We start from the raw sequence: 26,620 nt of genomic DNA, 5'->3' as shown, positions 1-26,620 counted from the left end.
GAATGGCGACACTGGTTAGAAGGATCGGGGGTTCCTTTTATAGTATGGACTTACCACAAGAATTTAGAGAACATTAGCATCGCCAAAAGGTTAAACTCCAGGCAGGCTCGATGGGCACTTTTCTTTTGGACGTTTTGACTTTACTATTTCGTACCGCCCGGGTTTCAAAAATATCAAACCCGATTTTTTATCACGTATTTTTGACCATTCCGAACACCCGTCTACTCCCAAGTGTATTTTTCCTGAGACATTAGTGGTCTCCACTCTCACATGGGAGATCGAATCGGAGGTCAGAATGGCCTTAGAAGGGGTAACGCCTCCGCCCGGGTGCCCACCGAACCGCTTATTTGTGCCGGAGGGATTAAGGTCCAACGTTATCCAGTGGGGACATTGCTCTAATGTAGCTTGCCATCCAGGGGTTAACCGTACTAGATTTTTAGTCAAGCAACGATTCTGGTGGCCACTTATGGCTCGCGACATTCACATTTTTGTTTTGGCTTGCTCGGTTTGTGCCACTGGTAAGGCTTCCAATCGGCCTCCTGATGGGTTACTCCAACCGCAGCCAGTTCCTTCGAGACCCTGGTCCCACATCGCATTAGATTTTATTACCGCCCTCCCACCCTCCCAGGGCAACACGGTTGTTTTAACCGTGGTGGACCAGTTCTCGAAGGCCGCCCACTTTATTCCCTTGGCCAAGTTGCCCTCAGCCAAGGAGATAGCGTTGACTGTCATAGACCACATCTTTCGTTTACATGGCCTCCCGATAGACGTGGTTTCTGACAGGGGAACCCAATTTGTGTTTACATTTTGGCGAGAATTCTGTAAATTACTGGGAGCGACTGTAAGTCTGTCCTCAGGGTTTCACCCCCAGAGCAATGGTCAAACCGAGAGAGCCAACCAAGATTTGGAAAGGGTGTTGCGATGTTTGGTCTCCAAGAATCCTTCCTCCTGGAGCCAACAATTGTCTATGGTGGAGTACGCCCACAATACCTTACCAGTATCAGCTACAGGCCTATCTCCTTTTGAGTGTAGTGTAGGTTACCAGCCACCTATTTTTCCCAGTATGGAATCCGAGGTTGCGGCCCCCTCCGTTCGCGCCTTCGTCCAGAGGTGTCACCACACTTGGACCAGAGCCCGCGAGACTCTACTCCAAGTGGGGGCGCGCACCAAGGCCAAAGCCGATCGCAACCGGTCTAGGCCACCCGTATACATCGTGGGTCAAAAGGTGTGGCTTTCTACCAAGAACATTCCTCTCCGTTGCGTATCTAATAAATTGGCTCCCAAATTTATCGGCCCGTTTACTGTCACCAAGATCATCAGTCTGGTGACAGTCCGCCTCAAACTCCCTCCTACGTACAGGAGAATTCATCCCGCCTTTCATGTATCCAAAATCAAGCCCGTATTTCATTCTCCCATTAATCCGCCTACCCCGGTCCCTTCCCCACTGCGTCTCGTAGATGGGGAAACCACCTATTTGGTTAATCGCATTCTGGACTCTAGACGGAGGGGACGCGGATTTCAGTACTTGGTGGACTGGGAGGGTTACGGTCCGGAGGAGAGAAGTTGAGTACCTGCTAGGGACATCCTGGATCATTCCCTTATCAATGATAACAATCGACAGGTAAGAGATTCTGGGGACGCCAGGAGGCGTCCTTAGGAGGAGGGGCACTGTCACGGTTCGTGAATGCACCGTCTCCAGCTGTATTCATGTTACATCATGTTGATTGTTTCATGTGGGTGTTGCCGCTGATCAGCGGCAGGTGCTACTCATTCCAACAGCCTATTTAGCCTGTCTTTCGTCTCCTGTTTGTCAGATCATTGTTTGTAGATTCCGTGGCTGATGTCTTGTTCGTGTGTTCCTGCCAGACATGGGGCCTTGTGACTTGGTGACTTGGACTCGAGTCGACTCGAGTTGCTATTTTTAGGACTTGAGACTTGACTCGGACTTGGAAGTTAAAGACTCGGGACTTGACTTGACTTGAGACACGATGACTTGAATGACTTGAGTGTTAATCACATCATGTTTTCAGTTTGAATATAAAATATATAAATTATTTTTTAAAATAAAGTTGATTACTCAGCTGGAGCGCAGGCTGAGAATAGCGTCGTGACTGGATCAGGACACTATCATCAGTCATGCCCTCTCTACCTTACGCACACCACGCCCACTTAGATCAGATATCACATCCCATCAACATGTCAGCCTGAGAGGTACCGAGGGTCATCGCTTTTGTCTTCAATAGTTCGCTCCTAAAAACGCGTGGAAAACGCTAGTCGCGCCGCTTTCTACTTCTTTCCAAAGCGCTCGGGCAGAAGTGCTCCTGGGGCGTCTGTCGTTGCTAAGCATCCATGACACGCTCTCTCTCATTGAAGACGCGGAAATTTCAGCAAAGGATAAATGGATTTGCAGCACTAAAAATCGCTCGCAGTAGCTCTGCTACTAAATTCATTTTAAAATGGCAATCCATATGCAGCTATGAACAGCTGTTCCTTCATCTTAGCTGAGCTTTCAACGTTGATACGGGAAAGGTTGAAGCTGATTGGTTAGTTATTGTAACTGTCACATGACCTGCGGTGCGCTTGCGGCATTCTGAAAAGTTTCGATGTTTTTAACTCGATGCGGTGCGCGTCGTGAGCGCGTTGCTTCCATTATGAGCGCGCATACCGCGCACCTACATTGGAAATAACGAACTTGCGCGCGCAAAAGACGTGATGTGAACGGCCCCTAATGATCCGCTAGCAGGCCGTCAAAAAAACGCATTCCAGGGGCGGCGCTAGGGCTGGGCTAAGGGGGCATAAGCCCCGAATATTTTGTTACCTTGTCTTTCTCATAGAGCAAAACAATTAATCAGAAAAACAAATGTAGCTGCCGCGATTACCCATATATATATATATATATATATATATATATATATATATATATACACACACACACACAGTACAGAATATAAATATGACGTATTTTAAGTTGTTTCATACTTTTTTGTTATGTACAGTACAGACCAAAGGTTTGGACACACCTTCTCATTCAAAGAGTTTTCTTTATTTTCATGACTGAAAATTGTAGAGTCACACTGAAGGCATCAAGGGCTATTTGAGCAAGAAGGAGAGTGATGGGGTGCTGCGCCAGATGAGCTGGCCTCCACAGTCACCGGACCTGAACCCAATCGAGATGGTTTAGGGGTGAGCTGGACCACAGACAGAAGGCAAAAGGGCCAACAAGTGCTAAGCATCTCTCGGGGAACTCCTTCAAGACTGTTGGAAGACCATTTCAGGTGACTAGCTCTTGAAGCTCATCAAGAGAATGCCAAGAGTGTACAAAGCAGTAATCAAAGCAAAAGCTGGCTACTTTCAAGAACCAAGAATATTACAATATGACATATTTTCGGTTGTTTCACACTTTTTTGTTATGTATATAATTCCATATATAATTCCACATGTGTTAATTCATAGTTATGATGCCTTCAGTGTGAATCTACAATTTTCATAGTCATGAAAATAAAGAAAACTCTTTGAATGAGAAGGTGTGTACAAACTTTTGGTCTGTACTGTACATAACAAAAAAGTATGAAACAACTTAAAATACGTCATATTTATATTCTATACTCTGAGAGAGAGAGAGAGAGAGAGAGAGAGAGAGTGTGTGTGTGTGTGTGTGTGTGTGAGGGAGAGAGAGAGAGTGTGTGTGTGTGTGTGTGTGTGTGAGAGAGAGAGAGAGAGAGAGAGAGAGAGAGGGGAGGAATGTAACAAAGTTTAATGTTGTATGTAAACTGTGTTTGAGAGAGAGAGAGAGAGAGAGAGGTGATCAGAGAGGAGTCTGTTGGATGTTTAGTTTTATGGACTCAATGTTGAAAATGTAAAACATTTCAAACACTGTTGGCAGAAGTGAAAAATAAATAATTTTAGGAAGTTACAATTTTGTTTGATTCCATGATGTATTTTACTGAACATGAGTATTTACAATGCAAATCCAAATTATTTTAATTTACTGACAGTTACCTATATCTTGTCTTTTAACTTTATTAAGATCAGATTCTGCAGGTAAAATAACAATATTAAGGTGACTTGACTTGGACTTGACTTGACATAGCTTGTGACTTGACTTGACTTGACTTGCCCAAGAAAAAAATACTTGGGACTTACTTGAGACTTGAAGGTTAAGACTTGAGACTTACTTGAGACTTGCACATGTGTGACTTGGTCCCATCTCTGGTTCCTGCCTTGATTTGTCTCCTTTCTGGTTTCTGTTGTACCCTTGCCTTCACACACGGATTATATTCACCGCACTTGGAGTCATCACCACTGTCATCTTCTTCAGCGCACTCAATCCATCAACTCACCAGTCTGTGCTGCCATAGTGGTTCCTGCGTCACTCTCCGACCTTCCATCATCTCATCTATCCAATAAACTCTATTTTACTTGCTATTGTCTCCTGTCTTCCATACACTAACGTCACATCGCCTCCGCAGAAGAGCGATTTTCGATGCTTAGAGACCATGGCGCCCATGGTATTTGGATTTTTATATGAAATCACATCTATCAAAGAAAAGGAGAATACAATAGTTCTTCAGGATTGCTTAGGACTGGAAAAGGCCCTGACTCATGGAGACTCGCGGGATGTTGATGGGCATGAATTGTTTGAAGAGCTGACTGCTTTGGGCAGACGCCTGGTTGCTGGATCTAAACCACTGGATGTGTTTCAATTCATCTGTGAAAAAGGGATGGAAAACAATTGTCCAAATGTTTTTGTAGCATTGAGAGTGCTTCTCACTCTCCCCGTCACTGTGAGATCTGGAGAACGCAGTTTCTTAAAGCTTAAACTGATAAAAATTATCTCCGAAGTACAAGTTAAACTCGAGGACGCAATCAAAGCGTTTGCAGCTGCAAAAGCCCGATGCGCACGCTTCTGAAATGTAGGTGTGGGAATGTGTGTATCAGTCGAAACCTCCAGTTTTGTGAGCTAAAGAGTTGTGTGCATATGTTTAGTTTTGAGTACACTATCTATTAGCCTATAAAACAGAAATTATACGCAGCTGTTCCATTGTGTAGCTACCTTTTCACCTTCTTGCAGAATGAAAAAAGACTCTGAAAACATGCTTGCACGTTTTTATTTTAGTGTAATTTCATAGATTAAAAAAAAGTTTTTTACATGCATCTTAAGGATCCCTAATTGTGAATGTGAGGTGGGGGCGGCACAATCGTGCTCTGCCTAGAGCGGCATTTGAGCTTGCGCCGGCCCTGTCGATCAGGACATGAGCCGAATTCCTCAAAAAGGCAACAGGAGGTTGTAAATCATTCCAAGTGCCACAAGTCAGAAACAAGATAACCAACCAACTCTTTCACAGAACAGCTTTCAACATTAACACCACTAGAACAATTATTGACAATTTCATTTCGGAGAAGAGATTATCAAATTTGGGGCAAATAATCAAGATCCAACGCCGGCCAGCACATGTAAACCCATGAGAGTAATAAACAAGATCCTTGGATTGACTCCCCCCCCCCCACCTAGCAATCCAGACTGAAATTCCTAAGGGGGCCTTTTAACCTCTGGTCCCCATAGAACATCTTTTGTCAGAGAATGGCACAAGAACTGTCTTTGAAGGAACTCAAAAAGACTTATAAATGAATACCCACACATTTGACTATCATGTTTATAATCACTTATTGTGTATGTCTTTTAATAACTATTGAATAGCTTAAGGATTCATATTCATGTTTAGTATGTATGTGTTTGAATCTGTTAGCTTGAAACATTCCTGACCATCAATTATTTGTCAAATGTATCATATTCTTGTTATAGGAATCATGTCCAAAATTAGACCCTGCAAGAGTGGAAAAATTCGGACCATGTGCGTGATAAGATAACATCTGATTTATGATACCCCGAGCAAAGACAATATCTAATTGGTCAAGGCAACATTTGAGGTGTGGCCAAAAGGCCAGTTTAAATACTCAGGAGACCATGAAATCCTGGCTTTTAGCTTTGCTTCTTAGCTTTTGCTATTAGTCATGCCTGCTTTTAGCTTTTATCTTGTAGCTTTGCTTTTAGTCATGCTTTTAGTCATCACTGTTAACGTTCTTTGAGCGCGGTTCCAGCGTGCTTGCTGTAAACTTGGGATTCCACATTTTCGTTCTCTTAAACTCATTCTTCCCTAACTTTGAATCTTCCTGTGTTAAATTAGTTTATATGTCTTAGATTTAAGAAGTCGTGGCCTAATGATTAGATAGTCGGACTCAACCGAAAGTTGTGTATGTATGAAAGTTGTGAAAGTCTGTATGTTCACAGTGTGTGTGTTATCACTGCTCTGTGTGTGTGCACTTTGGATGGGTTAAAAGCAGAGCATGAATTCCTAGTATGGGTCACCATACTTGTATGGTGTGCTGTATGTCAAGTCTCTGTATGTCACGTCACTTAGATATATCTAATAAAGCCTTTTGTGCTTACACGTTAATGTCTTAAACTGCCGATCTTGTTAGTGGGCTAATTAATAGTGTTTTCACTATAGTTTGGATATTAATATCTAGAGCAGATTTGATGTTAAACGGCTCGTTCAGTGAATCACAGGGCGCCTCAGTGATCAGCCGTGAAACAGTGATTCTGTTCAAATTCCCTAAAAATTTAATTCTTAAATGATTCCCTTTGAGCTAAATTGACCTGTTTCGATTACAATGTGATGATGAAGAACACGTGGATCCTCATTTCATTTTGAGTGTATTAGAAAATTAGAAAAACTGTAACATCTTTCTGCTAATTACTTTCAGTCTTGAACATAAATGTACATAGGAGCACATAAAAGGAGAGCTTTAGGTTTTGAAAAACTGTGTCTGATAAATCCAAAAATATAATATTATGGCAAAGGTGTTTGCAACGTTATACAAATGTTTGCTTTTGAGAATGATTGTGATATTTTCAATGCAGTGCTTAATTTTGCAAGAGATGTGAGGCATTTTGAATTTTGTGTGTGCAATTCTGGGATTTGTTTGTATGAAAGCCCAGACAAGCATAGTTTTATCAAAGGCTTATTACTTTTCTTTTATTGAGTTCTACTGTAAGTGATCATACCATATTGATTTTTTTTTTTAAAGTAGATTTGACATTTAGTAAATTTTAACAATACTTTTACTACACTCAAGAACATCATAATATAGGAAGTGCAATATAAAACATATATTGAACAGTTTTTTTATTTGTCATTTTACACAGTATTTTAAAAATTGTTCAGCATACAAGACATGATGTATTTTGAAAATATTACAATTCTTACCAACACTTTAGATCACATGGATTAAATAAAAAGTAATTTACAGTAATACTAAATTGTATTCGATCTTTAGCCCTACATGACATCGTGATATCTTTAGTGAGAAAAAAAGATGATCAAAAAATAAGATCAAACCCAATTAGCATGTCATAATTTCCCATCATTTAATGTTTACATTGTACATTTATTAATGCATTTACAGATGCATTTGTCCAAAGATACTTCCATATGAGGAAAACAAACAAGTGATTAATTTTAAGCAAACAATAACATTAAAAATGCTAGTAATACAAAACAAAGTTTCAAACATTTTCCAGGTACAAGTTACCACAGGGAGGGATTAAAAAATAGTGTAAGCATTGGAGAGGTGTGTGTGCAAGTGTATGTATGTAGATGAATATAGATTTGGTGAGTTATAAATACATACATAAAGCTATTTGATATCAACAATTTAACAAAATTACATCAACATGTTGCATATAATATATTATTTCAACACAAAATAAAATTACAGGTACTAGGGTCTGTTAACAAAGAGGATGACTTAGTAATACCAGGTATATGCCTCACAAAACAACAAAGTTCTGTCTAGTCAGTCTACCAGATCTGTGAGAAACTAAGCAAAAATCAGGAATTCAAACTACCAGAAATATGTCTGTGTGTATATATATATGTTTCATCTCTTTATACAATCTGCCAATAAAATTATTCAGAAATATTAACTGAAGTTAAATGCCTTATTTAAACAAGCAGTGTAGTATAACAATGCTAACTATGATATGCAACAATGTATTAATTTCATGTTTCCTAAATCTATTTTGTTTGTTTATTCATTGTAAGGCTGTAAAAAGACTACTTAGAGGAGTGCAAATCACCTTTATAAGTATGTGGATTTGATCTCATTTTCACTCTGATATTCATCTACACAGCTCTCCTCCACGATTTTGATGAGAGATGACATTGTGCTATTTGGGTCCAGCAGAGTCACTAGAGGGACATTCACACCTCTATCATTGAAGATAAGATTTTGCAGGGTCATGGCTAACATTGAGTCAATGCCCACTTCAAAAAGATGCACATCATCATTCAGCTCATCCATCTCAACACCAGTTGTTTCACCAATCATGAACCTAAGATAATCACGTGGTGAAGATGATGTCATGGATTTCTCAGGTTTTATGCTCACACCAGCTTTACTAATGGATTCCTGTGCTATTTTGAACAACCGTGCATTCAGTGATTTGTTTTGACTGAGAATGTTATTCCAGGTGTTTTTAAAATTGAATTTGCATACAACCTGTTGAGGTTTGTTGATTAGGAGGCACTGCTCAAGACTTTCATGGATTTCTGGAATCTCCAAAAGCATGATGCCCTTTGCCTCCAGAAATCTTTGGAAATGGGCTTTGTTCAACAGAAGACCGAGATTCAAAGCTCCCCAGTTAATGGACTGTCCAGAAAGCCCAATGTTTCTGCGGTACTGACAGAAAGTGTCCATGAACGTATTAGCTGCAGCATAATTCGTTTGTGAGGCATTTCCCATGAAGGCAGAGATGGAAGAATAGCACACAAAGTAATCCAGATTGCATTGTATGGTAGCACGGTGAAGGTTCAACACTCCATTCACTTTTGGCCTCATAACTTTCTCATAAAGAGCTTTGTCAAGATGTTCAATCAGACCATCATGCAGCACAACTGCGCTGTGAAATATGCCTTTGATTGGACTGAATGGAAAAAGTTTTCCAATATTAACAATTGTCTGGTCCACTTGATCAGATACAGAAACATCACATGACAGAGACTTAATCACAGAACCATATTGGGTACTGAGTTTACTTATCTCTTGTTGTATCGTAAGGTTTGGGTCACTCCTAGACAGAATGACAATGTTCCCTCCTCCTTTTTGAGCAATGAACTTTACTGTCTCAAACCCCAACCCTGTTAGACCACCTGTCACAATATAGACTGATTGTTTATGAAATAGACTGCTTTTTGGTATTACTGGAATGTCAGACAGTTGGTCCTTGGCATTACTGTTCAGGGCAATTATGGGTAGAATCTGGCATGTGAAGTATGTTTCAGATTCTTTTACAGACATAAGATCAATGTCTTGAGTTTTTGGTCTTTGAACAATTATTGTGTACAAAGACAAGGACTTCCTCTCCAAATGCATAGATTTCATCCAACTGTAGATTCGTGGCATTTGCGTTTGCAGAGACCCTTTCTGCATAATTTGGGACAAGAAAATGACATGGAAGTGGACCTCCTCATTTGCATCTTTGAATGATGATGTATTGAATGGAAATTCTGTCTGGAGGTCATAGACAAGAACAATGTCTTTGATACTTCTAACAGCGCTAGCTATTTCTATGGTTTTTACATTATAAGGAGGAAGTAGAACAGCTCCCTCAGCCTCACTTAAATCACAAGACAGCCGATCTACCTGTGTGCTCACTCTGACTTCCCAACCTGATCTGTTTGCAATAGCAATTAAGACATTCATCAATGCTGAGTCAGGAACAGGGGAGAAAATACCCAATTTCCTTTGTGGTTTAGCCTTGGGTAAAGCCTCATGAAATATCTCCCAAGCCAAGACCATATAAGAGACACAAGGGATTTCATTCAGGAACGAAAACCTTTTTGCTTTGCAGCAAACAGCTGCTGGGAGAACTACTTTAGAGGTGGCAGCCACAGGGTAACAACACACAACGTGATCACCAACTTTAAATTTGCTGACATCTTTACCCACAGCTGTGACAGTGCCACTGATGTCAAGAGCTAAAAGCTTATGGTTTTCAGTTGTGTGCTTGTTCCAATACAATGTCCGTCCATAACTGAGGTCAGTCATGCTGACTGGAAAGTAATCTGATGTATGAACACAGATTTTACTAAGGTGAACCTCAATGTTTTTTTCTTGAATCGGTTCAATGGAATTATTAATAAGAGAAGCTGATAGATTAGTCATAATATATGGGTCAGATGTTTGTAAAATGAAGACTTCATTGTGCAACATGTGTACATTTCTTGAAGAGCTTGTTATGGTTGGCAATGGAGTGTGGGTGATTTCAGGTTTGAGAATTTTACCCTCCTTCACTACTACCTCTGGATATTTGTGACAAGGGTATGAACTTAGGACTTGGAATAAAGCCTTGATGTCTTCAAAACTAATAGACCCCACATCAATCAGCTGAAAAGAAAGTTCTGGCAATTCAGCTGCACATGCTCTTGTCATGCCTGATAGCACAAACCCAGGGTTGATGTAGTCAACTGTGCTCTCAGAGGATCTATAGGTTATTACTCTGATATTGCCTGGGAAATTAATTGTTTTAAGATATCCAACAATTTTTCTGAAAATCTCACAACACCCTGACATGTTGTCCAAGACATTCTCTGATTTGCTAGAAGTTAGGTCTGCATCACTCCACAAGAACAAAATATCCTGGAAGTTTTTCTTTACATTTGAAACTTTCAGTTTAGAAAAAAGATGGTCAACTCCATACTCTAACAACATGTTACTGTTTGTAGAAGATAGATATCTAGATGCTGGGTCCAAGTACTGTTGCAAAGCTTTAGAAAGTCCCACCTTATCAGAAAAGACCAATGCTTTAATTGATGTTTTAGATGTTGTTTCTTCAGAGATGGTACTGAACTCGTTGTGGAAGAAGTACTCCTCAACTACACGTGAATGACTTCCAAGCATTCTAATCTTCACATGCCTGAGCTCAACCAAGACCCTACCATGTTTGTTGGCTAGGCAGCCACAAACGTCAAAATCATGTTCTCCCACATGCACTGCTCTCAGATATACAACCATCTCCTCTTGCAATGGTTCAAATACAATCAGGCTACCTATTTGTGCAGGAAATTGAGGTCTTGCTGATAGCTCATGCGCAATAGTTCCAGGAATAAGTTGCATGACATAATCCAAGACCACAGGGTGAAGGTAATAGTCATGTAATTGATGCAGTAATTCCTTTTGGATCCTCACAACAGATATAGCCTCCCTAAATTCTTCCCCACAGTAAACATCTGCCTTATTTCTGAAGACTGACCCGTACTCAAATCCTGTTTGACTTAGATGCTTGTAGATCTTTTCCGTAGACATGAGGAATGTGCATCTTTTGTAAATACAGTCCAATGAAATGAACTCTTCTTCAGGCATTCTACCTTGTTTTATTTCTACTGTGCCAAATGCATAGACTGCAGAAGTAGACTGTATTTTGAAATTACATGTGTTATCTGCCAAGTCTTCTGATGGATCCAGCACAACTTTTATCTCTGGGGCGTTCTTGGTGAAAACAAATGGACTCTGAAATGTTATACTGAGCTGTAGAGAACTGAGTGGGACCTTGGGTTTTGCAAATGCTATGGTGGCTGCCAAGCCTAACTCTGCATAAAATGCCCCAGGAATGATGGCAACTCCATTGTGCCTGTGGTCCTTCAGGAAGGCCACTGATTCAGACGATAAGTCACAGTTGAACACTGAACTGTCTGTGCCTATTTGTGTTACTACTGGATGGTTGCAGGTGGGACCTATCATCTGCAAACGTGAAGCAAAGACATCTCTCTTCACATCATCAAACTGGTATCGTGGGTAGGGAATTGGTTTGGTCTCATAACCTTTGTAGAACACTTCCCAGTCCACTTTGAACCCAAGCTCAAACAATTTAGAAACAATAGCAAGTATTGTCTCGTGATCTTTTTCTGCCTGCAGTGAGGAAAGCACAGTGACACCATTTCCCAGAGTCTCAGTGATGTACCGCTGCAAAGATCTTCTTGGGCCAATTTCAACAAATATCACATTCCTTTTGTTTTTAGCTGCAGACTTCACAGCTTGCTCAAATTTAACCGGCTCCCTAATATTTCTTGCCCAATAGTCACCAGTAATAAAGTCTGAGGAACAAAAATGTTCACCAGTAACTGTTGAGAACAGTTCTGTCTCCAAATCATGTGCCTGCAAAAAGCCTATGCTGTCTTTCACTTTGGATACAATGGGATCCATTCTGTGACTATGGTATGCTGCAGGTACATCCAAGGTGCGAAGGAAGAGATCCTTTCCACTGGCTGACATGTGCAAATTCTGATGCAACCTTTCAATATCATCTGCATCTCCTGAGAGGGTGCAAGACTGAGGGCTGTTGTAAGCAGCTAAACAAACCTTTCCTGAATAAGTTGGAAGCACTTTCAGGACTTCAGAAACAGACATATTACTGACAACCAGCATCTTCCCTCCTGTCACAGTACTTTGCAAAGAACTGCGGCAGTGGATGACTTTCACTGCATCTTCAAGTGACAACAACCCAGAACAATGAGCTGCAGCGACTTCTCCAATAGAGTGCCCAAAAACAGCATCAGGACTGATGCCCCAGTGTTTCAGAAGGTTAACAACAGCAACCTGAATAGCAAACAGTAGAGGCTGGACAACCTGTGGATCAGACAGTTCTTTACTTATGTCAGATTCAGTTTCCAACATCTCTATCAGATTCAAACTTCTATGGGTTTGCAAAAGTGTTTCAATCTTACTGATTTCCTCTCTGAAAACTGGCTCTTGTTTTAGGAGCTGTTTGCACATACCCTGATATGTAACACCATTGCCACAAAAAACAAAAACTAGCTTGGAGTCTGTCTTTGATGGTACAAGCTTTTTCTCTAAAGCATCAGTAAGTTTCTCTTGCAGATCTGTCAATGATGATGTTTGAAATACCCTCCTGTATTTATGTTTCAAGTGACTTCTTCTACATGCAGATGTGTAAAGTAAAGATTGTAGATCTGTTATTTTGCCTGCCATAATTTGTTTTGCAGTGTCTTCAGTTACATTTTTCATGGATTTTTCTGAGGCAGCAGAAACTACAAAATACTGATGTGTTTTGGTCAGTTGAGCACTGGGGATTTTTGACTGTACATATTGTCTGACAACTGCATGTGCATTTGTTCCACCAAACCCAAAGTTATTGATTCCTGCAGACCTCCCTGATTTGTAGTCACTGATCCATTTTTCAGCTGTGGTGGGAATCTTCATATTAAGAGATTCAACATCTATGCTGGAGTTTTCCATTGAGTAGAACAAAGATGGCACAATGGTTTCATGTTTCATCATCAAAAAAACCTTTATAAGCCCTGCAACCCCTGCTGCAGATTCTGTGTGTCCAATATTACTCTTAACAGAACCAATAATCAGTGGTCCTGACTTATGAGGTCTTGCTTTGGCAATAACTTTTGATATACTACCTGCCTCTATCGGATCTCCAACTGGAGTCCCAGTCCCATGAGCTTCAATGTACTGGACACTAGTCAGGTCAGTCTCCGTTGAGTAGATTTTTTTAAGCAGCTCTTCCTGCTGAACCATGGATGGTTTGGTCATTGGACTAACGGTGTGGCCATCTTGATTTACTGCAGTTTTGCTGATGATGCCCCAAATGTGATCATGGTCTTTGAGAGCCTGTCAAAATACAACATTGTTGTTTCTTGCAGTAGTAATTGTAAGGTACATTGATTTCATAGTAATGTGTTTATATGTGACAATCTTTCTTTACTTTTTTCAGAGGCTTTAAGAGAATGACCCCACAGCCTTCACCTCTTCCATATCCATTGGCTTTGCTACTGAAAGGCTTACTGGTGCCATCAGAAGAGATCATTTTTGCCTTGGAAAGACCCACAAAAATGGTTGGCTCCAAGATGCAGCTCACACCCCCACACATGGCCATATCACAATCTCCTGTTGAGTGGAACACAGACGATCACACATTCCAAAAATTTGAATAAAGCACAAATTTAGGGTTGGTGCAGTCTATTGGCTGGAACTGTTGTGGGACACAAATCACATGTAAAGTCTTAGAGTTTAGTTTAGATGTTTCACAAAATCTTTTTAAGATAAATATTGCAATTATTTATATATATATATATATATATATATATATATATATATATATATATATATATAAATTGCACAAATAATATTTATTATTGCAGGTTTGTATTTGTCTCTGTTTTTGTTCAATTAGAGGAATACTGAGCCTCTTTTTCTCCAGGTGAGAAGAGAAAATGCATGTTCACATGTAGTTTAAAGCTAATATGAGTATCATGATTGAATAGTGCAGACTACACCTCTGCACTTACTCCAGATTTAACTCAACATGGAGACAGGAGAGTTGTCAGTAATTAAATGGGAAAACAAAATAACTGCTGTTATTTAAAAATATATTTTTTTTAAATGAAAAATAAATGTGTTAAAGGGGTCATGAACTGAGAAATCTAAATTCCATTGATCTTTTGATATATAAGAGTTCATCGTACTATAAAATTATCCTCTAAGTTTCAGAACTCAAAACTTTCTCATTAGTCTAAAAACAGCTTATATTGAAGCCAATCGTATTAAACAACATTTTGTTGAATGTAAACCCTGCCTTCTTCTACATCACGGCCCATTTACCTCTGCCCACTGATTCATGCATGTAATGTCAATAAACGAGAGAGATGAATGAAAGTCTACTCAGAAACCAAACAATAAAGATGCTCTAAAGATAACAAGATGCTGTGCAGTGCAGAATTATGTACAAACACAGTATTTTCATAACCTTTCATTGGATACCAACATTAGGAAAGAGTAGATTAGCTTTATTTTTAATGAAGATCCAAATCACATCAGTAAAATTTTGGTTATTTGTTCACTTCATTTCACCATGGATTAATTTACAAACAAGGCACAATTCAACACAAATTTTCTAAAAGTCTGAATCAAAAAGATGATTCTGTGCTGGCTATATTGGATCCAATAATAATGTTGCAACACACAAGTGTAACTAACTTTTTTTTTTTTACGTGGTCACTATTGCTTTGTCTGTTAATACAGATAGTTTGATATGTACTGAGTATTTATGCGTTTTTAACCTAAATCGCAGCAGCATCCATCCGTGAATTAAGTAGACTATCAAACTTTCACAACTGTTAGTCAGTCATATCAGTGGGCATTTAGACTCTACAATCCACCATGCCAATTCAAGCTAAAGTTCTGATGAGGGGGTTAAAACAGAACAGAAAATAAAACAACATCTTTAATAGTTACTTGGAAATAGTAGTTTGATTACACTCATGTTGTAATGTGTTACCCCAACACTGGGTTTATATACATATTTATGAAGATTACCTTGTTTAATGGCTTGACAAGCGAAGTGAAGGGCAACAAGGGATGAGGAGCAGGCACAATCAATGGTCAGTGAGGGGCCAGTGAAGTTGAATATGTATGAGATGCGGTTGGCAGCTATGCTCATAGATACACCAGTACCATAAGAGTGGTCAATGTATTTTGGATTAGTTCTTACACTTGCCAACTCAAAGTCTTTGTTCATTAGGCCTGAATGAAAAAAGGGGGGAAATTATTCATATTAATACAGAAATTATTATTTAATTAAAAGCATTATTTATTCAATGTTTTAGAAAAGCTGGAAAATAAAGCTTTTTTTTCAATTCAGTGAAAAGTGACAAAATATTGCTTTTTAATGGGTTAGGAAATAGTTTTTTTTTCTGTAAAGATTTAAAATTTTATTGCAGTAACTGCAATTAATTTGGCAGATGATTTTATCCAAAACCTCTTACGATCTCAATAGAGGAACCTGGACTGCTTTGCTCAAGTGCACAACAGAGATAGCTTCAACAACAACAAAAAAAATCTTATCTACATTAACATTTACTTTTAATCATTTAGCAGACGCTTTTATCCAAAGCGACTTACAAATTAGACAAATTATCTGATCAATATCTGCATTTATTATCTGCATTTATAAACCTATCAAAAGATGCAACTAAAGATTTATATATTTTATCTCTGAAATAAAATAATAGCAAACAAAAAATATAACAATTGTTCAGATTATGTTACCCAAAAATACTCCTGTTCTTGTTCCACTGGCCTTTTCCATTGGTATCCCAGCGTCCTCTAGTGCTCTGTAGGTGCACTGCAGCAAAAGTTTGTGCTGAGGGTCCATATTGATCGATTCCGCATCAGTAATTCCAAAGAACTTGTGGTCAAACTGATTCAGACTACACATACAAAAAAAAAATTAATAATAATAAATAATAATAAATAAAAGTACACTAAATCTTCAAACAGACCATTAAATAGAAAAATACAAATTATCTAAATTAACTTAACACTGTTTGTAAAAACAGTTTTATTTAATGAAGTAAAAATACACAAATATCCATTAAAGTTATAGAAGTTACTTAGTTAAGAGCAGCAAGTTATTATCTATTTTATCTTTTGTGGTTTCATTAACATTATTGACAAAAGAAATGCACAGGTCAGTTACAGGTCCTTCTAAAAAAATTACCATATTGTGATAAAAGTTCATTATTTTCCATAATGTAATGATAAAAATTTAACTCTCATATATTTTAGATTCATTGCACACCATCTGAAATATTTCAGGTCTTTTATTGTTTTAATACTGATGATTTTGGCTACAGCTCATGAAAACCCAAAATTCCTATCTCAAAAAATTACCATATCATGAAAAGGTTCTCAAAACGAGTTATTAACCTAATCATCTGAATCAACTAATTAACTCTAAACACCTGCAAAAGATTCCTGAGGCTTTTAAAAACTCCCAGCCTTGTTCATTACTCAAAACCGCAATCATGTGTAAGACTGACCTGACTGCTGTCCAGAAGGCCATCATTGACACCCTCAAGCAAGAGAGTAAGACACAGAAAGAAATTTCTGAACGAATAGGCTGTTCCTAGAGTGCTGTATCAAGGCACCTCAGTGGGAAGTCTGTGGGAAGGAAAAAGTGTGGCAAAAAACGCTTCACAACGAGAAGAGGTGACCGGACCTTGAGGAAGATTGTGGAGAAGGACCAATTCCAGACCTTGGGGGACCTGCGGAAGCAGTGGACTGAGTCTGGAGTAGAAAGATCCACAGCCACCGTGCACAGGCATGTGCAGGAAATGGGCTACAGAGAAGCAGCACTGGACTGTTGCTCAGTGGTCCAAAGTACTTTTTTCGGATGAAAGCATATTTTGCATGTCATTCGGAAATCAAGGCGACAGTCTGGAGGAAGACTGGGGAGAAGGAAATGCCAAAATGCCTGAAGTCCAGTGTCAAGTACCCACAGTCAGTGATGGTCTGGGGTGCCATGTCAGCTGCTGGTGTTGGTCCACTGTGTTTTATCAAGGGCAGGGTCAATGCACCTAGCTATCAGGAGATTTTGGAGCACTTCATGCTTCCATCTGCTGAAAAACTTTATGGAGATGAAGATTTCGTTTTTCAGCACGACCTGGCACCTGCTCACAGTGCCAAAACCACTGGTAAATGGTTTACTGACCATGGTATTACTGTGCTCAATTGGCCTGCCAACTCTCCTGAGCTGAACCCCATAGAGAATCTGTGGGACATTGTGAAGAGAAAGTTGAGAGATGCAAGACCCAACACTCTGGATGAGCTTAAGGCCGCTATCGAAGCATCCTGGGCCTCCATAACACCTCAGCAGTGTCACTGGCTGATTCAAGCTGAAATATTCTAATTTTTTTAGATAGGAATTTAGGGTTTTAATGAGCTGTATGCCAAAAACATCAGTATTAAAACAATAAAATACCTGAAATATTTCAGTTGGTGTGCAATGAATCTAAAATAAATGAAAGTTTAATTTTTATCATTACATTATGGAAAATAATGAACTTTTATCACAATATGCAAATTCTTTTAGAAGGACCTGTATATGAATGCACATCCAATATGTGACCCTGGAGCACATGGGTTATAATTTTAGCAATAAATAACATTGTATGTGTTACAAATTATAAATGTTTCTTTTATGCCAAATATCATTAGAATATAAAATAAAGATCATGTCCTATGAAGATATTTAGTAAATTTCCTAAAGGCAATTTTCTCAGTATTTAGATTTTTTTTCACCCTCAAATACCAGATTATCAAATAGTTGTATCATGGCTAAATATTATCAGATGCTAATAAACCATACATCGATGGAAACATTGTAAAAACAATGGAACAATGGAAACTCAAGTCAGGAATCTTGGTGTGATTCTGGAGACAGACCTTAGTTTCAGTGGTCATGTCAAAGCAGTAACTAAATCAGCATACTATCATCTAAAAAACATTGCAATAATTAGATGTTTTGTCTCCAGTCAAGACTTGGAGAAACTAGTTCATGCCTTTATCACCAGCAGGGTGGACTATTGTAATGGGCTCCTCACCGGCCTTCCCAAAAAGACCATTAGACAGCTGCAGCTCATCCAGAACGCAGCTGCCAGGATTCTGACTAGAACCAGAAAACCTGAGCATATAACACCAGTCCTCAGGCCCTTACACTGGCTTCCAGTTACATTTAGGATTGATTTTAAAGTACTTTTATAATACGTTTATGAATCACTCAGTGACCCAGGACCTACATACATAGCAGATATGTTCACTGAACATAAACCTAACAGACCACTTTCCTTGCCTTGCCTTGCCTAAAAAGGTTCTAGAACAACCCCTGGCTTTTGATATTTATATGATTGTGGGCTATCGTACTAAAAAGTAATTAATGGCTACACTATTGCTCTTTATTGGAAGCTTATTCTGGTGTATGTTATTGATGTATTTTATAAGGGCATGAGAAATTAAATCTTACCCATTAATAAGTGATGCCTTTGCTGTGTATGTCTTTCCTGCCTTACTCTCATCTGGATCATACCACTGAGAGAGATTGAACCGTTCATTTGGTATCTGAACTGCACAATTCTCTCCATGAAGGAGGACTCTCCAGAAGTTTTCCAGTCCCTCACCTAAAAAAGCAGATGAAAACATACAAGCACGTAAGACTACAAAAAACTTAAGCTGTGTTTTGCCAAAAACATAACACAAAGAACAAAGTCTGTAACTGTTCACAATTACCTCCTGGGAAATGGCATCCAATGCCAACAACAGCAATTTCTGTATCATCATCCATCATGTTTCATACATTGTCTATGAATCAGACAGCAGAGGGGAAAATAACACTGAATTAATTCAGAAGCATTAGTCCTCATCAGGCAAAATCTTGTTGACCATAGAACGGATGAAAATATGTGAAATTAAATGAATTTACCTGGAAACTTACGATGGGTCTTGTCTTGTTGAAAATTTTCAGATTGCTCCAAGTCTCCCCAGTATATATTCAGCTAAAGTAGGAGTAAAAGTAACAATTTGCTAATGATTAACAAAAACAAATCAGTAGCTTATATACGTAAGAAATCATTATCTGTTGTCCTTTTCCAAAGAACATTTATATACACATTGGGACTTCCCAGTACCAAATGGCACAAATCCTTATCTTTTTTCAAAGGAAAATGCATCACTTTGATTATAATCAGTCTTTTATGGTTAATGTTCCTACTTTTTTACTTAGATGACTCAACTCTGTTTCACAGAGTTTGATAACTGAATTCTAAGTACTACATTTTAAACATTTAACTCATTGTGTTTCTTCTTTTACACACAGTGTTTGTCTACAAAGCTTTTATTGTAAGTTAGAATCAGAAGTAAAAAAAAGTAAAAATGAAGTGACACACAGCAAAGTACGGTGACCCATACTCAGAATTCATGCTTTAACCCATCCAGAGTGCACACACACAGCAGTGAAAACACACCCAGAGCAGTAGGCAGCCATTTATGCTGCAGCACCCAGGGAGCAGTTGGGGGTTTGGTGCCTTGCTCAAGGGCACCTAAGTTGTGGTATTGCCAGCCCGAGACTTAAACCCACAACCCAAGAATCAGGAGTCAAACTCTTTAACCACTAGGCCATGACTTCCCACTTCCTATTGTGTTATTAGTGTGTGTTATTATTCAGAATTATGTGCCCTTTAGAAACGTGCAAGTGAACAATACATTATAGTGCAATCCCAAAGAAGTGACTTTTACATTAAATGCTCCTTCCTAGTGGAATAAACCTACCCAACTCAATCCAAGCAAATGAGTCCATAGCCATCTTTAAGAACTGGCAAAAAACATATCTCTTCCATCTTCATTTGAACCAGTATCAGCAAAACTTGCTACATGTACTTCATTAGGCTAATTGTCACATCACTTCATTAAGATTTTGTTAGATTTGTTTGCTTTGTTTGCTAAATTATCCTAATTTATAATACACATTGGATAAAAGCATCTGCTAAATCAGCATTTCCCAATCACGTATTATCTGGGCCTATTCGTGTGCGTTCCATTCAGTCACTGATGGCCCACACGAGTGCTCCACCTATATACTGTTATTACTTATTGGAACGGCAAAGTCCACTCAAAAATTGAGCTTATGGGAGACACCTATGTAGTATAGTTTCGTTTATTTTTGCAATATCCCTACTGTACTGTAACATGGTGTGGTACATGGGCAACTTTGGTAATGATAACGTCACATCTTCTGTTAACAGAAAAGAGAAAAAATGTTTATTAAAAATAAAATAAGACTTAACACACACACACACACACACACACACACACATATACATATATATATATATATATATATATATATATATATATATATATATATATATATATATATATATATATATATATATGAGAGTGTCTGAGACCTGTTAATAATGTAATTTCCTTTTCTTGTCTTTTCATTTTCAAAAAAAAAAAAAAAAAAAAAAAAACCTGCCTATGCATTCTATACTAGACTGAGACTTGTCATGGCACTTGTATACTGTTGTTGTTCTCTTGTTGACCTGACTGCTTCTATTGTTCTCATTTGTAAGTTGCTTTGGATAAAAGTGTCTGCTAAATGATTAAATGTAAATTAAAATAAATCAGCAGCAGCAAATATCAGCACTAACAGAACATGAGTTTTCACATGTCATCATGAATTTATAAAATGGTTTATAATTAAATAAGCTTACACAAAATAAAAGTAGGCATCTTGATGGGTGCTCCACCTTCAAACTGGCTGTTATTAAGCCCCTCATAAAAAAAAACACAACTTGACCCCAAAGAACTTGTTAATTATAGACCAATCTCGAATCTCCCTTTTCTGTCCAAGATACTAGAAAAGGTGGTATCCTCACAATTATATTCCTTCTTAGAGAAAAATGGTATATATATGAGGATTTCCAGTCAGGATTTACACCATATCATAGTACTGAGACTGCTCTCCTTAGAGTTAGAAATGATCTGCTCTTATCATCTGATTGTGGGTGTATCTCTCTATTAGTTTTATTGGATCTTAGTGCTGCGTTTGACACAATTGACCACAGCATTCTTTTGCATAGACTTGAACACTTTGTTGGGATCAGTGGAAGTGCATTAGCATGGTTTAAATCGTACATATATGACCGCCATCAGTTCGTAGCAGTGAATGAAGATGTATCATATCGATCACAAGTGCAGTATGGAGTACCTCAAGGCTCAGTACTAGGGCCGCTACTCTTCACGCTTTATATGTTACCCTTGGGAGATATCATCAGGAAACATGGTGTTAGCTTTCACTGTTATGCTGATGATACTCAGCTCTATATTTCCTCGCGGCCCGGTGAAACACACCAATTTGAAAAACTAATGGAATCCATAGTCGATATAAAAAATTGGATGACGAGTAATTTCTTACTGCTAAATTCAGAAAAAACAGAGGTGTTAATTATAGGGCCTAAAAACTCTGCTTGTAATAACCTAGAACACTGTCTAAGACTTGATGGTTGCTCTGTCAATTCTCCGTCATCAGTTAGGAACCTAGGTGTGCTACTTGATCACAATCTTTCCTTAGAAAGCCACGTTTCTAGCATTTGTAAAACTGCATTTTTCCATCTCAAAAATATATCTAAATTACGGCCTATGCTCTCAATGTCAAATGCAGAAATGTTAATCCATGCATTTATGACTTCAAGGTTAGACTATTGTAATACTTTATTGGGTGGTTGTTTTGCACGCTTAGTAAACAAACTACAGCTAGTCCAAAATGCAGCAGCAAGAGTTCTTACTAGAACCAGGAAGTATGACCATATTAGCCCGGTCCTGTCCACACTGCACCGGCTCCCTATCAAACATCATATAGATTTTAAAATATTGCTTATTACTTAAAGCCCTGAATGGTTTAGCACCTCTGTATTTGAATGAGCTCATTTTACATTATACTCCTCTACGTCTGCTATGTTCTCAAAACTCAGGCAATTTGATAATACCTAGAATATCAAAATCAACTGCGGGCGGCAGATCCTTTTCCTATTTGGCGCCTTAACTCTGGAATAACCTACCTAACATTGTTCAGGAGGCAGACACACTCTTGCAGTTTAAATATAGATTAAAGACCCATCTCTTTAACCTGGCATACACATAACATACTAATATGCTTTTAATATCCAAATCCATTTAGGCTGCATTAATTAGGTAAACCGGAACTGGAAACACTTCCCATAACACCCGATGTACTTGCTACATCATTAGAAGAATGGCATCTACGCTAATATTTCTCTGTTTCTCTCTTGTTCCGAGGTCACAGTGGCCACCAGATCCAGTCTGTATCCAGATCAGAGGGTCACTGCAGTCACCCGGATCCAGTACGTATCCAGACCAGATGGTGGATCAGCACCTAGAAAGGACCTCTACTGCCCTGAAAGACAGCGGAGACCAGGACAACTAGAGCCCCAGATACAGATCCCCTGTAAAGACCTTGTCTCAGAGGACCACCAGGACAAGACCACAGGAAACAGATGATTCTTCTGCACAATCTGACTTTGCTTTGCCTGGAATTTAACTACTGGTTTCATCTGGTCAGAGGAGAACTGGCCCCCCAACTGAGCCTGGTTTCTCCCAAGGTTTTTTCTCCATTCTGTCACCGATGGAGTTTCGGTTCCTTGCCGCTGTCGCCTCTGGCTTGCTTAGTTGGGGTCACTTCATCTACAGCGATATCATTGACTTGATTGCAAATAAATGCACAGACTCTATTTAAACTGAACAGAGATGACATACCTGAATTCAATGATGAACTGCCTTAACTATCATTTTGCATTATTGAGACACTGTTTTCCAAATGAATGTTGTTCAGTGCTTTGACGCAATGTATTTTGTTTAAAGCACTATATAAATAAAGGTGATTGATGATTGATTGATCCAGAGTAGCAGGCTCTGGGGCTGGTGCCGACACTGGAGTGAGCTTTGGGGCTACAGCCAAAACTGGAGTGAGCTCTGAGGCTGACTGGAGATCTATAAGCCCTCCCTGGGCTTAACAGGACATCTCCCTGGGCTTGACTCAGTGAAGTGAAGTGAAGTGACGTGACATACAGCCAAGTATGGTGATCCATACTCAGAATTCGTGCTCTGCTTTTAACCCATCCAAAGTGCACACACACAGCAGTGAACACACATACACCATGAACACACACACCTGGAGCAGTGGGCAGCCTTTTATGATGTGGCGCCCAGGGAGCAGTTTGGAGTTAAGTGCCTTGCTCAAGGGCACCTCAGTCATGGTATTGAGGGTGGAGAGAGCACAGTAAATTACCTAAGCTAACGGAGTGTGTTAAAAACATAAAAGATTATATGACCAATAATTTTATACTATTAAATTCGGATAAGACAGAGATATTACTTATTGGACCAAAAAGAAAACAGTACACAGAATCTCGTAGACTACAGTTTGCAACTAGACGGATGTACTGTTACGTCCTCTACAATCATAAACTTGTCTTTTGAAAACGTCTCAGTTACGTATGTAACCCTCATTCACTGAAGGAGGGAATAGAGACGTTATGTCAGAAAGAGACTGACGAATGGGATCGCGTCCGAGAGCCCAATCACATTCGAGTGGTTACAAAACGAGCCAATGGTACACAGAGTACCTTGGTCTGCGGAATTTTGCATCGCAAGCTCCACCCCGCAGTGCAGGTATATAAGGAGCAGCGCGAGCAACACGCATTCAAGTCTTCGCTGAGGAGCCGAGCCAGTGACCCGGATGTTTGGCGGAACAGCGATGTGGCAAGGGGACGTAACGTCTCCGTTCCCTCATTCAGGGAATTTATTTTTATATTAAAAATAAAAAAACTTAAAACACACACACACACACACACACACACACACATATATATATATATATATATATATATATATATATATATATATATATATATATATATATATTGTGGCTGGGTGAAGTAGGACACGACACGTGGAGGAGGGGTAAATTCCTCGAAGGGTGGATTTATTAAAGGTCCCCTTCTCAGTGATTCCATGTTTTAAACTTTAGTTAGTGTTTAATGTTGTTGTTAGAGTATAAATAATATATGTAAAATTCTAAAGCTCAAAGTTCAATGCCAAGCGAGAAATTTTATTTAACAGAATTCGCCTACAAAAAATTACCCATTTGGACTACATCCCATCTAGTTCCCGCAGTAATGACGTCACTAAAACAGTTTTTTGACTAACATCCGCCCACATGAATTCACAAACAAGGGGGTGTGGCCTTGTTGCGCTCCGACGGAGAAGGAGGAAGAGCTGTGTTTGTTTGTCAGCATGTCGTTGAAATGCTGTTATTTTCATCCCGGAGTCCAATCATCTTTGTTTGGCCTTCTCAGGGACGCTATACTTGGAGATTAATTTATGTTTAACTCGGTTCCCCGAAAATTATAATCCACATGTAAAACTATGTGCAGCACATTTTGCTGAGGACAGCTTGCTGAGGACAACTTCCTCAATCTCAATCAGTTTAATGCCGGATTCGCACAAAGATTATTCTTGAAAGATGAAGCAGTTCCCTCTTTGTCTGGAGAAGGCGTTGTTTATGGACCACAACCGGTAAGTGTATTTTATTATTTAAGTTGGTGTGTTTAACAGTTTCTGTAACTTATTACACAAAGGGCAAGGCTGTTTAGCTTTGTTAACTAGATGTTAGGGCTGTGCAAAAAAACGAATGCGATTTTCATGCGCATCTCATCAGTAAAAACGCTCCTGTGATTATAAGTACATCTCCAGCACATGCTCTTGCACACTTGCTTCTCAAAACTAGTCCAATCGCGCGCTTCCAGGAGGTCAGTCTGCTCTAAGCTGGTGTCGAATCACAACACAGGAACCGCTGGCCCAATTAGGACTTGTTACGTATTTCTGAAGGAGGGAATTTAAAGAACAAGGAAGTCATCAGCCCGTTTTTATGACAGCTAAAACAGCGATATACAGATAGGTGAATTGTGGGAAAAATACTGTTTTTTTTTCAAGCAAAATATGAACACATGTTATATTGCACACTGTAAACACAATCAAAGCCTCAAAAAAGCACGACAAATGGGACCTTTAAAGAATCCGTGTGAGAACTGGCAGTGCTGTGATGTGGTTTGGGTGTTCGGTGCTCAGCATCTTGTCTTGGAAGTGCTCTAGTGCAGTCAAATCAAGTCAAGTCACTTTTACTTATATAGCGCTTTAAACAAAATACATTGCGTCAAAGCAACTAAACAACATTCATTAGGAAAACAGTGTGTCAATAATACAAAATGTTATTTAAAGGCAGTTCATCATTGAATTCAGTGATGTTATCTCTGTTCAGTTAAATAGTGTCTGTGCATTTATTTGCATTCAAGTCAACGGTATCTCTGTGGATGAAGTGACCCCAACTAAGCAAGCTAGAGGCGACAGCGGCAAGGAGCCAAACCTCCATCCGTATGATATATAAACCATTATGTTATTATGTTGGTATATAAACTCAAACAGAATGGAGAAAAAAACCTTGGGAGAAACCAGGCTCAGTTGAGGGGCCAGTTCTCCTCTGACCAGACAAAACCAGTAGTTTAATTCCAGGCTGCAGCAAAGTCAGATTGTGCAGAAGAATCATCTGTTTCCTGTGGCCTTGTCCTGGTGGTCTTTACAGGGGATCTGTATCTGGGGCTCTAGTTGTCCTGCTCTCCGCTGTCTTTCAGGGCAGTAGAGGTCCTTTCTAGGTATTGCCATCATGTCTGGATACGTACTGGATCCGGGTGACTGCAGTGACCCTCTGGTCTGGATAGAGACTGGATCTGGTGGCTACGGTGACCACGGAATAAGAGAGAAACAGACAAAAATATTAGCTTAGATGCCATTCTTCTAATGATGTAGCAAGTACATTGGGTGTTATGGGAAGTGTTTCCGGTTCTGGTTTACATAATTATTGCAGCCTAAAAATCCTTTAACAGATTTGGATATTAAAAGCATATTAGCATATGTTATGTGTAAGCTAGGTTAAAGAGATGGGTCTTTAGTCTAGATTTAAACTGCAAGAGTGTGTCTACCTTCTGAACAATGTTAGGTAAGTTATACCAGAGTTTAGGCACTAAATATGAAAAGGATCTGCCGCCCGCAGTTGATTTTGATATTCTGCAGTGTGGGTCCGTGCTCTCCTGTGGTCGTTGGGGCTGGCGGTCACATG

At 39.2% G+C, this 26,620-nt stretch overlaps 1 protein-coding gene across 1 annotated transcript; it reads right to left on the bottom strand.

Annotated features, from left to right (window-relative positions):
• Positions 1-6,569: 6,569 nt before the first annotated feature.
• On the bottom strand, positions 6,570-19,376 carry LOC113102247 (phthioceranic/hydroxyphthioceranic acid synthase-like). Its single transcript, XM_026265781.1, has 7 exons — positions 19,349-19,376; positions 19,156-19,227; positions 18,893-19,046; positions 16,138-16,298; positions 15,406-15,612; positions 13,796-13,977; positions 6,570-13,701 (listed from the first exon to the last, which is right to left on the bottom strand). The coding sequence occupies exons 2-7, from the start codon at positions 19,211-19,213 to the stop codon at positions 8,143-8,145; spliced, it is 6,321 nt and encodes a 2,106-aa protein (XP_026121566.1). The 5' UTR covers positions 19,214-19,227; positions 19,349-19,376; the 3' UTR covers positions 6,570-8,142.
• Positions 19,377-26,620: the final 7,244 nt, after the last annotated feature.

The sequence above is a fragment of the Carassius auratus genome, unplaced genomic scaffold (assembly GCF_003368295.1).
Source record: "Carassius auratus strain Wakin unplaced genomic scaffold, ASM336829v1 scaf_tig00217707, whole genome shotgun sequence".
In the NCBI taxonomy this organism is placed as follows: domain Eukaryota; kingdom Metazoa; phylum Chordata; class Actinopteri; order Cypriniformes; family Cyprinidae; genus Carassius; species Carassius auratus.
Note: the sequence above shows the minus strand (reverse complement) of the source record. Positions and strands in the feature narration are given on the sequence as shown.